General features: G+C 38.6%; 1 protein-coding gene across 4 annotated transcripts in view; it reads left to right on the top strand.

The window, feature by feature from the left end:
* The window catches only part of LOC105834023 (ras-related protein Rab-37), an 85,369-nt gene that overhangs the window by 32,763 nt on the left and 33,809 nt on the right, over positions 1-18,797 (top strand). The window contains exon 5 of one of the 4 annotated variants that reach the window (XM_036286396.1): positions 2,512-3,083. The exons of the other annotated variants lie outside the window; for them this stretch is intronic. Coding sequence (XP_036142289.1) covers positions 2,512-2,838 — 327 coding nt within the window. The 3' untranslated portion in view covers positions 2,839-3,083. Of the gene's footprint in view, positions 1-2,511; positions 3,084-18,797 lie in introns of those variants that run through there. 4 annotated transcript variants of the gene reach the window in all.

The following is an 18,797-nucleotide window of genomic DNA, read 5'->3' as shown; positions in this document are numbered from 1 at the left end:
CCTTAAATACTTTGTACTTCTGCCATTTTGAAAGCCGAGCGAGAAAGGAGAGACCGAGCGGGAATGGAAGATCCCGTGCGCGGGTCCCGTGTCAGAAAGACATCTGACATCTGCCGACAAGGGGTTGGCACAAACGAAGTCATCTGACCGCTCGCGGTGTGCAAATAGCCGCTCTCTCTCTTTCTCTCTCTCTTTCTCTTTTATTTCCCTTCCCGCGTCCCCTCTTCCTCTCGCTAAGAAAAAAGTGGCTTCGCTCGTTCCCCCTCGTATCCCCGTCGTGATAAAGCAACACACTTTCGTTTATATGGCTGGAGGGCGCCCCTATATGTTTTCCGCATCCTGAGTTCCATGTTGTTAGGGACGTGGAAGGGGACGGGATCTCGGTGGGGAACTCTTTCGGTAGCGATGGATTGAAGTCGGCCGTGATAGACCGGTCACAAATACAATTGTGCTCTAATGACAATAACGTCCGTTAATGAAGTTTCAGTTTTTCTGCGAGACCATCGCATTGCTTCTTTGTTGAAAGCGAAAATTTTTTTAGTAGCGGAGGCCAACGTATCGCGTCGCGTTTACAACTGGTTTTCTCTGGTTTGCCGTTTTATTATTTTAACACCGACCAGTTGTGTGCAGCTAGTGCAGCGGTTGGCATTTAGTTAACCTTTCGTTCGTTGAAATCAACAACCTTCAGTCTATCGTGTCGACTAATACGCCACGTCGACGTATCGCGCGTTCTACCCTGCCGGATTTATGCCTTATTAATTTTTTTTAGCTGATGACACTGTCTTGTCTTTTCATACGCATTACTGCGTCATTGCTATCGCTAACCGGGGGTTGAGCTAATAAACTCCGGCCTCCGGGATTCCCCTCGCAGTGGGATGCCCGACTTTGCCCACTTCGTTTCTTTTCTCTGTGCGTGTACCTGTGTGTGCATCTGTGTGATGCACGTATATTTAAACACCTACACATATATGACAAAAAGAAGAGTCGGAGAGAAAGGGGAAGAAAAAGCGCGTATATTAAAAGCCCTGATGGCGTATCCCCCGTGGACACGTTTACTGAGATTTCCGTGACAAAAATTCGAAGCTGCATAAGCTGCTTAATAACTTAAATTAAAACATATAACAATAGAATGACGACAAGAGAAGAAAAACGTAATGAGAAAGATGCTATTTAATTTTCTTCTAAATAAAATGAGAAAGAAAGGTGAAAACACAAAAAGGTTCACTTGTAAGTCTACATAGGACGTGAAGATATATGAAGACGCTAATCAAAGCCTAATTAATCGTTTTAACTGGCATTTAATAATCTTAATTACACACGGTGAATAATGACGTACCTGACGCGAGATACGGTTATTCGCTTCGTAACAAATGGAAGTAAAAAGAGCGAGGGATTTAATGATGGAAATGTCAGGTTGCGTATTGCGTGCGGTAGATTGATGCAAGACGTACAAAACCGGAGCGATCTAGGGGCTGTCAAATGCATAATTTGCGAAACTGCGAGGTTCTGCTTAATGCAGAAATTAAGTCATGGAAATTTGCGGCGCGCAATGCGCCGCCAAGTTGTTAGTTGCACCCAGGTGGAAAAGTCGAACTTATGCCGGATCTCACAAACGGCGCGATACCGTACCAATTAAAAATGACGAGTAATATCAGTACTGACCGTCAGTACCTCGTCAATCATCGGCATAATACTGGCACACTACAAACTCCCAGTGTTAGCTACCAACTTGCTCAAGAATTATGCCGACGGTCGGCAGGGTACTGGTTTAGTATTGGCACAATACAGACTTCGAGTGTTGGTTATCAACCTACTCAGAAGTTATGCCGAGAGCTGGCGCGGTACTGGCTTAGTACTGACATAGAATAGACTTCGAGCATTGATTATCATCTGTTAGGAATTGCATCGAGACCCGAGACGTTGATATTACGATATATAAAAGATTATTTTTAAGTTCATAAAAGTATAAGAATATATTAAGAGGTTTTATCACTCCACAGTGATAAGACCTTTAAATATATTCTTATACTTTTATAAACTTAAAAATAATCCTGTAAAATTATTTTTAAAAAATTTAAAATACTTTGCCAGAGGAGTACTTGAGCAAATTTATAAGTACATTTGGTTAGTTCGTGTATATAATAAGTCGTTCCTAATTTAGTTGCATTCTGTTTATGTATATATATGTTTTGTTTACTCGCGCGAATGTTGATCGAAAGCGGGCTTAAATAATCGATTATATCGACTCACCAAGCGGTGCTGCCACCGCATCGATCAACAATCGCTACTTGTCGGGTGGATTCTCGCTTCTCCTGTAACTTCGTTACAGCAAGAGGGGATAGACTCATTCCAACAGTCCACGAGAACGGTCGGAATCGCACCACGATCATAGCGCGTGTTCTTGGATTTTGCTTGCTCCACTTTCCTACGCATGTGCTTAATTTTCCTGCTTGCACTTCTACTTGTTCTGATTTGCGCCTGCATTCTGGACGTAGCCGAACAATCTTCCAGGTGTCCCCACGTGCCGGACACGGGATCTCCTGCAGCGGCGGAAGGACGAGGGCGGAGCGGCAACGTGCGGCGAGTCGAATACCTTTACATGGTTTTCTCTTCTCTTACTTGCATGATCAAACGCTTTCGCTTTTTCTCATCACTTCGCGCCACTCGCGTTTATTCTCGCACGCTACTCGCGGAGAGCTCAAACCCTCGGGGTGCTCTTCTCTTTACCGATCATATACAGTCCACCAAATTGACCAAATCGCCTTTTCGCCACCCGGGAGACGGTACGGAATCGCCCCCCCCCCTCCCGACCAAACAAAAAATTTCTTATTATTTTAACAAAAAACACAGATAAATAAATAATAGTTAGCTCAACCAGCAATTTTACTTAAAATAATTAGCTTTTGTAATGTAGCTGAAAATTCTAATTAAATAACAAAGAAGAATCGAGTAAGTCATTATTTAACTGTTCAATTTTTTGTTGATTGGTTTTTTATTTCATTAATATTTTTAAAAGTATTTATGCAACATTCTAGGGAAGATTGTAGCAAAATTAAATAGTAAATTGAACTATAAGCGAAAAAGAAGAAATGAAGTTATATTAAATAAAAATCAATTTTAAGGACAAATAAATAAATTTTGTCCAAATTTTTTTAAATTATAAGAATAAAAGTCTTCAAATTAGGAAAAATATAGTGTCATAAAATTACGTGAATATAAATTTTAGATTTAAAGAAGAGCACCTCTGCAGTCCCGTACTTATTTGCTCATTTGTACTTCTCTTATAACTTTTCTTTTTTTTGTATCTTGATTTTTTCTGTCCGAAGTAAAACCTGTATCATTGTTTCTTTTAGAAACAGAGGAAGTCACTGATACGTTATCATCACTACATGATGTATCTGATGTATCTGAAATTAAAGGCATTAGATTTTTATTTTATTTCTATTAATTTAAAGTTTCAACTCAAATTAAGTAATAATTTTGAAACAATTAATTTTAAATATCATAAATTCACATTATTAGTAATTTTAAAGAGGAATAAAGATATTATTTTTGTTACGATACCATAACATTCACTTTCGGATTTTGATCCTTCTCTCAAATTTTTTGTTAGGTCCTCTATTGCTAAATTTTTGGAAGATTCAGAACCAGACTTTGCGTTCGGACTTTTGGTAGCTATCATTAATTTATTAATGATTTTAACAAAAACATAATATTATTAAATTGTTTAAATTATTTCTGATATTACAAATGCTATAAAATTTTGCATTTTATTTACTTTGCACTTCTCTTAAATTTAATTGAAAGGCAGGAATAGCTTCTAAAACTTCTTTAGTTTCATTTTCTCGCAGTATTATTGGTATTTCAGATTGGTCAGCATTATCTTTTTTCTTGCTATTTTTGTCGTCTGAGCATATATATATATATATATATATATATATATATATACAATTTTATAAAAATATTAAATATAAAATTGTAATACAAACCATGTGGTTTTAGGCAGAATATTACAGATGTATATCTCCGAGTGTTTACGTCGAGATACGCTAGTGTAAGGGGAGCTTCTTAAGCTTGCATTGTCGAATGTTGTTAGGTGAAAACGCGGCGAGGAGTAAGGAGAATACCGGAGATTGGCATCCGATAGTATTGGTTTCTCGAAGCATTTGAACCTAATTTCTATTGGCGCGTTTGAAGCGGGCTTAATGTTAGTAGGACAGTACAAGAGCCCGTTCGCTTGCTATGCTTCATTGCCATTGTACTGGACGCTGTTTGGGACATCGCGTGCAATAATTGTCGGACTTAAGGATGTATGTATTAATACACGCGCCTGACCTGACATTACGTAGCAATACGACGCATAATTGCCGACCCTATCGTCACGATGCGTACGACAATTGCCGGCTGTGTGTATGAGTAATCGCCTTGAGATAATAAATTAAAGCTTGTATAAATAGAGTTGCATAAACGTGGCTGCAGCTGTCGAGGTGCCCTATAAATTTCAGTCTCTATCTGTTTATGAACGAGTTGCATGTGGAGTCGGTAGGTAGATTTGCATTGTAAAGTGTAAGCAAAATTTAGCAGTAAGCTACAGTTCAGTGTTTACATGCAAGTTGAGTTTGAAAGTGGAATTAATGGAGATTTTCTGATTATTAATATCGGATTTATTTTATTAATAATTTATTATGTTTATAAACGGTATATTAGACGATACTTTAAATAAAGTTGTTATTTACAATCTCTACATGGAGAAAATTTTATAATAAAAATTGCTATGTACGATAGTTATAAGTCACGAGCTATAAAAAGAAATTTCAGAGAATTATACCGTAAGTAGTGTAACTATTATGGTAAATTGATGAATGAAAACCATAGTAAAAATTTTTATAATTTCTTCCTTGGTCCGCGCTTATTATTTTCTCTAGTAATTTTTATTATAAAATTCTATCCGTGTACGCATAATTCAACATTTATTAGTACAGTTGCATATTTAATCTATTTATAAAATAAATTTATAGTTGCAATAGGATTTATTTCTTTGTCAACAATATAACATTGCATTATTTAACAAACGTTGTTAGTCATCATCTTGTAATCAGCGGACCGTTCTCAATAAACAAAAGGTGGTCAAATCCGACAAGAACAAAAGAATCACTGCATACGTATCCACTACGAATGTGTGCGTACTGCGGAAAGGGAGATCATCCTATTTACAGATGCCCTGCGTACTTGGAGTTAGAAGTGGACAAGCGTATAATCGAAGCCAAGTCGCGTAGATTATGCCTAAATTACTTGAGGGTTGCATCTCATCAGGCTAAGCAATGTGGTTCAGGAGCTTGTAAAAAGTGCAGTAAACGTCATAACACATTGCTTCATTTGGACTAAGGCGCCAAGCAATCTGAATCAGATACGAAAACAACTACTCCGGATGAGAAATAAGCAGTACCTACAAGTGTAAATCACGCGACAGTCAGCCGTGATAGACAGGTAATCCTTGCGACAGCAATAGTTAACGTTCTAGATGCAAGAGGCATGCAAAGGCCTTGTCGAGCATTACTGGATAACGGATCTCAATCTTGTTTTATCACAAGCAAGTGTGTTAAAAAATTGGGTATCAAAATATATCCTACAAATATACCAATCTTCGGCGTGGGTGAATTGTCAACACAAACGCGAAGGCTAGCAAAGGTGACACTGCAGTCAAGAATCAGCGGTTTTCAAACCAATCTCGATTGTCTAATAGTTGAGAGAATAACTCAAGCTCTTCCAGTTAATCATCTCAATGTTCGTGAATTACAGATTCCAGATGGAATTACATTGGCAGATCCTGACTTCAATTGTCCATCGGACGTGGATCTACTGCTCGGCGCGGAAATCTTCCCGGATTTGCTGTGCATCGGAAATATTAAGCTATCAAACGATCAACCGGTCTGGCAGAAAACATTGCTTGGATCGATTGTTTCCGGCAACTTTATGAGTCAAGAGCAGCCTAGAAGTGCCACGATATGCAATTTATCGATCAATGAGTAGCAGCTCAATTCAAATTTATCACGCAAATTGAGCGAACAGAGAGGCAGAATACACGAACGCCTGAAGAACGCATTTGCGAAGGACATTTTGCGCAGACCTATGAGCGCAACTCAGAAGGTAGAGTCATTGTAACTCTACCAACAAGACCAGAGATACTACAGCAACTAGGTGAGTCAAGGAATATAGCACTCAGCAGATTCAAGATGTTAGAGCGAAAGCTCAATCGACAACCTGAGTTGAAAAGAGAGTATGTTGCCTTTATACACGAATATTTGAGCTTGCGGCATATGAGAGAGCTTCAATCGGATACAGCATCAATTCGGGCCGCAGGAGCGCATTATTATCTGCCTCATCACTGCGTGATAAAGGATACGAGCAGTACCACATGACTCAGAGTCGTTTTCGACGCATTAAGTCAGACAACAAGTGGAACTTTGCTAAACGACGCATTAATGGTTGGCCCAGTTTTACAGCAAGAACTATTCTGTATACTTCTTCGATTTAGAAGCTTTGAGTACGCCTTGACAGCAGATATTGCCAAGATGTATAGGCAGGTGGTGGTAAATGAGGCTCAAATTCCACTACAGCGCATTCTATGGCGAGATCAATCCACAGAAGACATACGAGTTGTTGACATTAACATACGGAATGGCACCGGCTTCATTTTTGGCCACGAAGACAATTCGAGCTCCATGGATTCTGCGACGCAAGCGAGCGGGCATACGGGGCCTGCATTTATGTACGAAGTATTGCTTTGAATGGATTCATTAAAACGCATTTGCTGTGCTCCAAATCTCGAATCGCTCCTGTCAGAGCAATTTCAATCCCACGACTGGAATTATGTGGAGCGGAACTGCTTGCGCAACTCATGGATAAGGTCAAACATGCATTGGAGATCGACATTAAGAAATGCTACTATTGGATAGATTCTTTAATAGTGCTACATTGGATAAAGGCTACTAATAAAAGGTTACCTGTCTTTGTAGCACACAGAGTCGGCGAAGTACAAGAATTGAGCGCCGTCGGCAATTGGAATCACGTAGGAACCAAAGAAAATCCAGCCGACTTAGTATCGAGAGGCGTAAATCCACAAGAATTGGCTAATTCACAACTATGGTGGAGCGGATCTGTATGGATGCAGCAAGATATTATCATCCATCCCCCTTTGGAAGCTATCTACGTAGAAGAGAGTCAGTTAGGCGAGACTGATAAATCAGCAGTCATATCGATGCCTATACAAACAAATATAGACCCCTTTGACAAATTCTCAAGTTTCAATAAGTTGCTGAGAGTCACTGCTAGGTGCATACGCTTTGCACGTGTTTGTAAAAGGGAACATAAGTCTAAAGCCTCAGATCCATTATCAAGCGAAGAGTTGGAATACGCTAGAAAAAGCCTCATTCGGAAAGAGCAACGAGCAGCTTTCGGTCAAGAATTGAGGGCTCTGAAAAACCGCGTTGAGATTTCATCTACAAGCAGCATAAGAGCAATAGCTCCTTTCTTTGATAAAGGTGGCATCTTGCGGGTCGGTGGTAGATTAAAGCATTCGGAACTTCAGCCTGATACTAAACATCCGATCTTACTACCTCATCACGCAAGACTAACGGAGTTAGTCATTCAACATGAGCACAAGAAGAATTTTCATTCTGGACTTGAAGCAACTCTCGCCGCTATACGACTGCGGTACTGGCCGATTAAGGCGCGCGGTACTATCAAAAGATTGCTTCGCCAATGCATCACTTGTTTCAAGAATCGACCCCGCATGTCAGAACAAATCATGGGCAACCTTCCATCGCACAGAGTGACGATCACGAGGCCATTCAACAATACTGGCATTGACTTTTGCGGGCCAATATATGTCCGTGAAGGAAAACGCAAAAACAGCAAGCATGTTAAAACATACATTGCAGTCTTTGTATGTATGTCCACGAAGGCTACACTTAGAGGTCGTGTTCGATTTAGGCATAGAAGCTTTTCTCAATGCTCTCAAGCGATTCATCGGTCGCAGAGGAAAGCCGAGTAATATTATCTCAGATAATGGCAAAAACTTCGTCGGAGCCGATTGCGAATTGGAAGACCTCAGGAAGCTCTTCAACCAGGAGGAGCATCAGATAATCGCAAGATAATTGATACAACGGCCAACGGAGGAATAAAATGGCATTTTATTCCACCTCGCTCACCGCATTTCGGCGGCCTGTGGGAGGCTACTGTTAAAGTCTTCAAAAATCATTTCTACAAAGTAGCGTCACAAGCAGCTCTAACGTTCGAAGAGACCTCCACGCTTGTTACGCAAATAGAGGCGATTCTTAATTCGAGACCATTATGCTACTCTCTCATCAGACCCTAACGATCTGAATTATTTGTCTTTAGGTCATTTTCTAATAGACAGCTCGCTAATCTCATATCCTGAACCAGACATAACGCAGGTCCAAGTAAATCAACTGTCGAGATGGCAACGATTGGAACAAATACGCCAACACTTTTGGAAGCGCTGGTCATGTATACGCTCGAGTATTTGTCGCAATTGCAGAGGCGTTTGAAATGGCATGTTAATCGTGGTGAGCAACTCAAAGTTGGTCAGCTGGTACTATGCAAGGAGGATGGATTACCGCCCTTAAAATGGGTACTCGGCAGAGTACAGGAAATCTACCCCGGCGACGATCATGTCATCAGGACTGCGGTTGTTAAGACAGCTAAAGGAAATTTTAAAAGACTTGCTGTAAAATTAAGCATACTACCTATTGAGTATTCAACGAACATTGTAGAGACAGATATTTCTTAAGTTATATACTATTACCAGTTCTTGTTAATTGATACATTAAGGTTGATATCCACAAGATATCAAGGCGTGCGGTATGTTAGTGTAATATATACATTAAGTAATTTTGATCACATTAATTTTGTTCGGTTTCATATATAGTTAACTTTTGTCTTCAAATGCTTTGACGCTTGTCATATAGGTGGAGTTAGTTCGGTTTGGTTCGTTGACCGAGTAAGTACGCGTGCGGACTTTGTATTTTATGTATCCGAAACTTTAATACACAAATTAATAAAAATCAAATTTACAACTGTTCAATTAATACGTGCCAAGCACCGGTTCTCTCATGAGGACACAACAAACGTGTACGTAATTTTTATATAAATATTATCTTTAAGATTTTAATGTAATATATTTTAAGCAATAGGAATAATGTCAAATTCGAGCCGAAACAAGATCTTAGTGTGTAAGATCTGATACTGTAAATTCTAGCTCTTGGTGAGAAAATTGAAGATTTATTTTTATCGTGATTTTTTTCTATTGCGGATCGGAGAAAATAATTTCTACGATGGCGACACGCTTACAGCTCAGAGTTAGCTCGTTAATATTACCGCGCGAGTAAATTGAGGGTTTATTTCATTCGTCGACCATGGCAGACAACCACCTTGGTTATTAACGACTAAAGTACAAATGTATCGGGTACGCACGACGGAGAATTAGGAGTGATTAGAGGTTGACGTGATCTATTCCCGTTGGTATCTGTCTTATTAAACAACGCGTGTTTAATAAGCTTGGCCCAGTGTATGATAAATGCGACCAATTTGCAACAATATGCTGTGAGAGAAACTATGAACTGAACTTCAATGTTTGCGGTAAACGAACGCGTATAACATATACCTGTAGTCTGATTAATTTTTATAATGCCACAAAGAGACCATATTAACTTTGTACCATTAATAATGAATAGTGTTAATGTTCCAGATGTGTTTCTGCCAAGAAATATTTCAGGAATTATTTTTCACTATATCATAATAAACATCGCCATAATAAACCCCGCCCGGCGCGAATCCGCAGCCTGTGACGGGGGAGGGACGCTGCTATCCGTGGCAGCGAATCTACCACGTCACAGCGTATAACAATATATTGTAGAATAAATAACAGCTAATACATTTATTCCTTTTATTATTAGCGATTTATTTCTATTAATTTTCAATTCATATTAAAACAATTTATAAAATTTACAAAAGATTACACATCTATACAATTACAAATCATGTCACGCAAAGAGAGAAAGAGAGAGAACCTTTCGAAAATATATTCGAATCCTAACAATCCTTAAATAATGTTCACTTTGTAATGACGGATTGCAATAATTGAAACGAAATTGTACACATTCGTACGATTATGATTGCCATTATTGATATTCAGCTATGCAGCTCATTTATTTAACGAGAAAATACAGCTATTGATTGTAAATACCGCAACATATATAATTCATGCTCTGCTAATGACATTGCTTTCGGAAAATGATGACCAATATTGTCGCAGTCAGACAAATTCCGTCATAATTTTTATCAAAAATAGTTTCTTTTTTATGGGTGATATTTCAACCTACAAATATTTGCAAAGTAAATGAAACGCAAAACTGGCTATTAACTTTCTACGAAATTTATATATGAAATATCTAAAAACTCAAGAGCTGTTCAAATATTTTTCAAATCGGACGAAAAATATATCGAATTCGAATAATATACTTTTATTAAAAATACGCTTGTCGAGAATAATACGTATATGAACACAAAATGTTTAATTATTCTATTAATAGAATAAATGGCTAACATTTAACAGATAATAACAAATGAGTCATTTCTTTATGTAGGATCGGGACTTTTTTAATTTCAATATAAATTGAAACGTATTTTTCGCATGTATGCCAACAAACGGCATACATTTAATTAATCAATATCTGAAGTAACGCTTGGACAGAGCGGGATAGCGGGGCGCCGAACGAACGGAGATCTTGAACCCTCGTAAATGCGATAGATCGGCGCGACGGAAATCTTGCCGAGTGTGGTATTCACACTCTTCCGGAGCGGAGATCTTGAGCGCGTACGACGAAGGTTTCGCGGATCGCAAGAGGGTGTCGCGACCGCGAGCCACCGCTATCACGCGCGTCACCAACACTATGATTGATCGTGAGTTATCACAAATAATTGTTTTAAATTAGAATTTAAATCGTCCGATAGACAGAGAATGCACGGATGCACCGCGAAACAATACGTGTTATTGTTTGCGATAAGAAATATTGAGCGGGTGCTCAAGAGAGGCAGAAGCGCACGACTGACTTGCGGGCGAACGCTTACACGAAAATCCCGGCGAACCGGCGGGATCGTAGTACAAGCTTATTGGCTAAGAGCGATCAGTCGACAGCTTTTCACGTGTTCGCACCCGGGAAGCGCTGGCTCGAGGCACGCGCATCTCGCATGTCAAGCAACAGCTGATCGCAGCGGCTCGACACCGAAGGCTCGCCCGATACGAGCAATAGAATCACGAATATCAAATTTAAAATGTTAGGTGCGCAACTTAATTCTTGTCTTTTTCATAAAATATACACAGAACACTTATTCAAAAAAAAAATCATGGACCATCTTATCTAAATTGTGAGAGAAAGATAGTCATAATATTTATTTAAAAAATAGAAAAGGAAGTAAAACATATAGTTACATATTACAATTTACATATCTTTTATGTGTCTAACGTTAATTGTGACAGCTCAATTATAATTTATTCGACTTTGTGGAAATTTTTAATGAACACTTGATAAACTTTGCAGGCAGTCAAAAGTGAAACGTAATGTAATATCCACAATATTATTATTTCAAATAGTATACGCACCTAAACTACAGTAATTATCGATTTTTTTTTAATAATACAAGAATTTAATATTATAAGAACATATTATTTAGCAGTTGTTTGAGAAATTATAGCATTGGCCATCTTCATATGGTTATTATACTCTAATTTATTCTAGTACTAATCTAACTAATAGTGAAGAAATTTTTCTTTCTTTTTAAAAAATAGATAAATGAATAAAAATTTTACATTTGCAATATAATCGATGACAATTTAAACATCTTTAAATATTTAGAAAATTGCCAAAAATATTTTTTTGGAAGCCTGCTTTAGTTGTAATCACAGATTCTATTATACGAGCTAGTACCAGGTGGTCCACAAGATTCCTATTGAAAAAACTAATCGAAGCATCTCAGGTGTTTCTAAGAACGCGAAACGAGTTGTCTAAATAAAGGGTCGATTCATCCCTATGTGGTGATTTATCTTATCTACGATACCTCACGATACATTATCCACACTGAGAAAAAAATTTCTTTTAATCAAGAAAATGCATTTTCCTGAAATAGAATTCTTTGATGCAAACAAATATTTTTTTACAGCAACAAAACAATGTATGCTAGCAAATAAATATTTTATTCTTTTAAGTAAATCATTTCGTACATTTTTGATTTTGTTCCTCTAAGTAATGATTTAATGACATCAATAGGTATCATTATTAAACTGAAATAAATCATTTCTTTGTAATAAGAAAACCGAGTTTCTTAAATGTATTTAAAGAAATTTTTTTCTCAGTGCATGAAATTGCTAGATAAAATACGCGAAGCGATAAATTTTTTCTTTTTCTTTTCATCATTATTTAACTACTGTTGAATAATGTTACATCGTACATGTTGTGTCGTTATTAAAATAATACGAGCATACTTGTTTTACAATTATTTATTGAAACATTTATAACGTGCAAATATCGTTCTCGATGATAAATTAATAACTAATTTCTCCTTAATTACGGATTTACGACTGCAGATAATGCATTAATCATCATGCTACGCAGCACGCTTAATCTCCCATGAAAGCCAATAAACCGCGATTCCGCGAGGATCGATGGAGAAACGTACGTGCGTGCGTGCTAATCGTGTCAAGTACGCAGTGATCGCAAGGTCGAAGCCTAACCGATCGCGTGACAATGACGTGCGGGATCGATCAAAGGAGCTCTCCTCTCATACCTGTCATTTTCTGACCACTCTTGAGAGGCACTTGACATCTTCAAAAGATCGATCTCAAGAGGACTTACCATCTACCGAAATGGTCGAAGCTTTGCTGAAATGGCTGTGACAATCCTTTCGGCTATTTTTTTCTATCATCCGTCGTTCGATTTTTCAAGGGTTCTTACAGATTATCCCTGGTTATTTTCCTCACCTCGTCTTTATGTTTGAATAAACAAGAAAAATCTGAGTAATTGATTTTATACAGTTCTTTTGGTATATGTATTTTGAATGGATATAGTTTTCTCTCTGCAGGGATTATTTTGGGATAAAGATCTCTCGAATTGTATTTTACCTCTATTTTCGACCTCAATTAAATCTTTTACATTTCTTAAAAATACTTTAAACATTCAAGATCTCTTGGAATATATTTGTCTAATTTACTACAATAAGATCTATGAAAATTTTTTAAAAGTTTTGTGTTAAAATTCCCTTTTAGCTTCAAAATAAGAAACTTTTCGATTATATCATTTTGAAATACAGAGCAAGAACTCAAAAGATCTAATTGAGATTGGAAGTAGAATTAAAATTTTGTGCTACACGCGGCTCATGACAAATCAATTTAAACATTTTTATTTGAAGATAAAAATCTTTGCGTTTTAGTATTAAAAAACTTATAATAAAAAAATAATGTAGTTCAAGTAGTTACTTTAGTTTTAAGTCATTTAACATTAGAATCGCAACAAGTTTCTTCTTCTCGTTACTTCGGTATCATCATTATGCATCGCATAACAAAAACATGAATTCGCGAGATCATAAGAATCATCGCGAAATACTTGCATCCGGAGTAATCCAGATGGAAATAAATTGAAGATGGAATCGTAAAGTTTACCGATACCCACAGCATACCCTCAACTACAGCTATAACAACTCGGGTTTACCGCCTGAAAAAAAAAAGAAATCCGGTTTCATTGTCGCCTCGAGGCCGTCTGAAGAATAGGGCCCGGGGTATCTTCCCGCCGCTGCAAAACCACCCCGATATCTCATAATCCTCGTCAGTCCCTTCCCCTTCGAGGTATCATTTTCTCAAAATCCATGTCACGAGGTTACGATAATCCAGATATCACGGCGCGGTCGCAAACTCGTTGCGACTCGAGATTCCTCTCGCCAAGAGTCTCTCTCCCTTCTCCCTCTTCCCCCCCCCCCGTTTGTCCCGCGGCGCTCATCGATCTACATCGATCGCTTGTCCCGATCCCGGCGTGTCCTGCCGTGTGCGATTCCGTGCAGGCCGCCCGCGGGATCCAAAACCTGTTGCCACGAGGCGCCCGGTGTGGCGCGTGCGCTCGCGAGGATGCGTCGGGACGGGACGAAAGGGATGAACGGGGCGGGGGGGAGGCGGGAAGGGATGAATCGCACGCGTGTCGTCATGGGAACGTGAGCGGTTCCTGGCTGGCGAGCGCAGAGACTGCCGAGACACTCTTGTTGCCTGCGTGGGTGAGCGGCGGAACGGGTGCGGAGACGGAATCTCTCCCTCCCCTTCCCCTGCCTCCCCCCCCCGGAGGGACGTCAGGTGCCCGGCGCGAGCTATAGGGGGGGTAGGGAACCCCCCCGTCGCACACAGAGCGCCGACAGTTTCCCCGAACTGTCGAAGTCGGCAGTTCCCGAACTCGCGCTCGTTCCGCGGCACCTCTCGCGGACTCTCGCGCGAGGCCGAAGGGGCATCTCGGTTCCTCGATTCTTCCGCGAGTGACACGCTGCTCATGGCCCCAATCGTAGATTTCATTCGTTGATTAGCCGACGCCGAAAGTTCCCGCGCTTTTCTTTCTCGCCGATGTATCGAGGTATTTGTTGGATAGTCGGCGTAAGTTAATTGTCGTGTCATCAGTCCTCTTCTCGTTTGTTGTTATAACATAGTGCCATATTGTAGATGTGTGATGTTAACTATGTTCTATAGCCAAATACGGATCCATGTAATTAAATCACTGTTAGACGCTTATTTATGTCATCTACTTAAAAATTTTACATATCGAATTTAATCAGGTACTTCGAATGAACATATTGATATTTGTATTAAAATTTTTTTATTTTTGTATTTGTACTATGAATTTAAATTTGTATTCAAATTCGATTTTTTTTTTAGAGTTATGCACTTTTAGGTATTTAGCATTGCTTTATTCTTCGACGGTGCGTTACCTTAATTGTTTCGAGCAATATGCATATAATCCTTTCGATGCTGAACATCATATTTTCTCCACATATTTATACAAATAACGCAATTGTATCGTAATAGACTTGCGATGATACATAACAATGATTGATGAGAGGCTATGTTATGCTTATATCATCTTCTATGGAATAATGCAGAGCCAAGGCGAATCGAGAGGCGGAATTGCTTGCGATAAGATTTATACGGTAATGTGGAATATAACGGAGGATATTCGTTGCGAACGCCCACAACGCCGGAAGGAACGGGAAGAACGGGCATATTTTTACATTTGCAAAGCGACATTGAGTTTCGCGTGTTCTTGACGCCCGCCTAGTTAGTTTCGAGTTCGAGGTCGACACATCCGTTTTACACATCGCGGGAGTCGTAGCGATAAATCCCCTCCGTGTAATTACAGGCTGCCGAACTAGCTGCTGAATGTCAGGCGCGAGCCTCAGTTTTTATCGGTCAATTTCACTCGATCGATGTACTCGACAGTCTCAGTTGCCGAAAGTTTAAGACACTCTCTCGAAAAGCTTTCAGAGCAGAAACACTCCGCTGCGTTGCGAGGCACCGACTATCTTGTTTTCCCCGACCTAACGATGCTAATCCTGACTAATTGTCTTTCGTGTGGATCAAAGTACGCTCGCGATGAGAGCTTTCCTCAAACCTTTTGTCGTCATTAATGATCTCATAATTTTGAGAAAGGGTAACTGGCAGAAATTATAGCAAAACTGAAATCACATTCCTTTCCACGTGTATTATTGTAAATATTAAATTAAATAGGCAAAATATGTTTGTATGTTGAATCTACACGGAGAGAATTGTCTCTTAAAATTTATCCTCAAAATCTGGTAATTGTGGAATAATATATGACCTCGAGGAAATTTGCTATATTTTTTAGTAAATTTTACTATACTTTTAGTAAATTTTACTATACTTTTAGTAAATTTTACTAAAAAGTATAGTAAAATTCCTCGAGGTCACATTATCCCTCAATTATCCGATTTTGAGGGTAAATTTTAAGAGAAAATTCTCTCCGTGTACAAGAATTGCCCTTATTATATCACAGGTTGATTTACATAACAATTTTTGTTGTTGAGAGAGAAACGCAACTAATAAAACTTAGAGAGAAACATATATCTCGAAAAGATATACAGATAAATATTGACGGATCATCTTTGTTTGATTCGTGGAAATATTGAAAATTCTCTAGATTATTCTTTCTCTGATTTCACGCGAATGGAGCTGTCGTTTGGAATCTTATAAAAGATAGATGATTTGATTAAATTTGACGTGTCGGATGCCAACGGATGTGCTACGCGACGAAGCGTGCATTTTTTTCTTTTATCCAATACGATTCTCTAATTCTATATATTCGTTCTATCAAAATCTAATTTCTCTAATTTGCGGACAGATTGTAATCATAACTGATTCAATTGTCGAATAATTCCTATCAACTCGGCTCCCTAGGGTCGCGACAACATCGTTGAATTCACGGATTAGTTATTATTTCACCGTTCACCGAGTAGGACAACTATGCCACCGGAAATTGTACGAAGCAGGTGATAGATAGCTGTTACGATGCGCGATACTCAATGTTTACCTTGATAATCGGAGTACGTATTCGGAGTTTGCAGGATAATGCTGCAGACGTCGGCGCTTTGAGATTCAATATCGAACGTGCACAACAATTAAAATTTGTCTACGTGTCGCAAATGCTTTTGCATCGTAATATCAGGAGTTAAAGTTTCGGAATAATGAAGATTCAGTCATTAATTACATATTGTTATACAATAATTAATTTTGCAGTAGATTGTTGTAGTTGTGCATCACGCTGTGCGAAATGCAAATTATATACGCGAACGTTTACGATTTAATCATGTTGTCATTGCGCCAATCAGTTATACATCTTTAAAGATATAATCAAGAAATATATCGGCGGAATTTGTTGCGTGCGTCGACGTATCGATGTTATCGATATTATTTAGGATGACAATTTTTTTAAAGACGATAAGTATCTTCTCGATTCGATTCGCGTCTCAGCGCTGTGCAATAACTTCAGTTAAATTAAAGAGAGAGAAAGAGAGAGAGAGAGAGAGAGAGAGAGAGAGAGAGAGAGAGAGAGAAAATGAGGAACTTGAAAATTTCATGCGCAACATTTTTATCGGATTTACGGCGACATCCAATTTAATGTTTAAAACTTAAAAAAAAGTTAAAAAGATGCCAAGTGCACGTGCCGATAGAACGCAAAAAATTACAAGTAGTTCGCATCTATAATCTTTCTGAAAAAAAGTAATAGCATGACAAAGTTGCGCTAACTAAAAACTTATATATAAATAAATATATATATATATATATATATATATAATATCATTTAAATCAATTCAAATGGCACATGTATCTATGTATTTTTGTTCAAAGACATTGCTATTTTAACCTGAACGATAATATTCTTTACGACTCAAAGGTCAAAAATATTTAGCGCCAAGAAACTTAGCTAGGGCTTAAAATATCTCATTACAACATGGATGTTATTTACTTATTCTCGGCGCGAGTCACGACCGCGTCTCTTGATCACTCTTACGGTGGATGAACAAAAGAATGACGAGATGTAACTCGTGCGCGCGGCTCTCACCGTTGAAAACAGTACAGGATGAACTTTGGGCGAATTACCATTTCATTAGCAACTTAATTAGTCAAGTGGGATAGAAGTATTGACATGAGTGGTTAAGCACTGGGTCGTGAGATTCGTGAGACAGTATCAGGGTCTGTCGATCGACACCAGAACGATGCGATCACTTCTCCGGAAGTAATTGAGGCGATGTGTGGAAAGAGAGGTGAGTCAGTTTATTACACACAGAGACCACATTGACCTAGAATCGTCGGATGTCCTCATTACTAATCCCCTGGCCGATTTGTGATCGATTCTATCTACGAGGCTCGAAGTGTTCGTACTTAGTTTCCGTACTGGCAATGGCAGGTGAATCTTTGCGGAAGTAATCTTCGGAAGGAGAAATAGATAACAAAATTATATTCTTAAATTGTGAGAAGATTTTTATTTTGTTAATGAGATTTTGAAGCGTGGCCACAAAAATGTAACAATATGAGGAATTAAAAATTGGAAAAATGTCGTGTTGACGGCTCCCGTGAGTTTCGACAAACATTTTACATCTTTCAGAGACGTCGCGCTTCAAAAATTATCCTCGAGGATAATCTACGTATTATAAAATTGGCTCGCACAAAATTAAACACCTGTGTCCCCTATCTTCGATTTCCAGTAATCTCACGATAATTAGCAAAGTGCAACGGGAATAGAAAATGATCTATCGTACATAGTATTCCGAACATCGTTTAAATTATATATATGGGGCTTATAACAAAGAGAACTAAATAAAAATATTGTTTATTCATAAATTTAACAAAATATGCACATACGCTAAACGCGATAAATTATAACTGCACGGGCAGAAGCGCTAATTTTCCCCAAGAAGTAATCGCTAATGTATGCGAAACTCCAACAGATATTACTAGGTTATGGATTATTACTGTAAGCCGGCACTCGGAAGTTATTAAATCGGGATTAGCGTATTCCGCTGAGTGCAAACGGAATTCTCGCACGATCAGCGCGCGAAGAGGCGCATAACTTCATGGCGTCCGTCGCTGTGGAACGTTTGTCACGGCACGTTACGCGGCAGGCTGTATCTTTTTATCCGTTACGTACTCGAGGATGTAAAATCAGGGTGAAAAG

This window comes from Monomorium pharaonis, chromosome 4 (genome assembly GCF_013373865.1).
Source record: "Monomorium pharaonis isolate MP-MQ-018 chromosome 4, ASM1337386v2, whole genome shotgun sequence".
Classification (NCBI taxonomy): Eukaryota; Metazoa; Arthropoda; class Insecta; order Hymenoptera; family Formicidae; genus Monomorium; species Monomorium pharaonis.
This window is presented reverse-complemented; position numbering and strand designations above follow the sequence as displayed.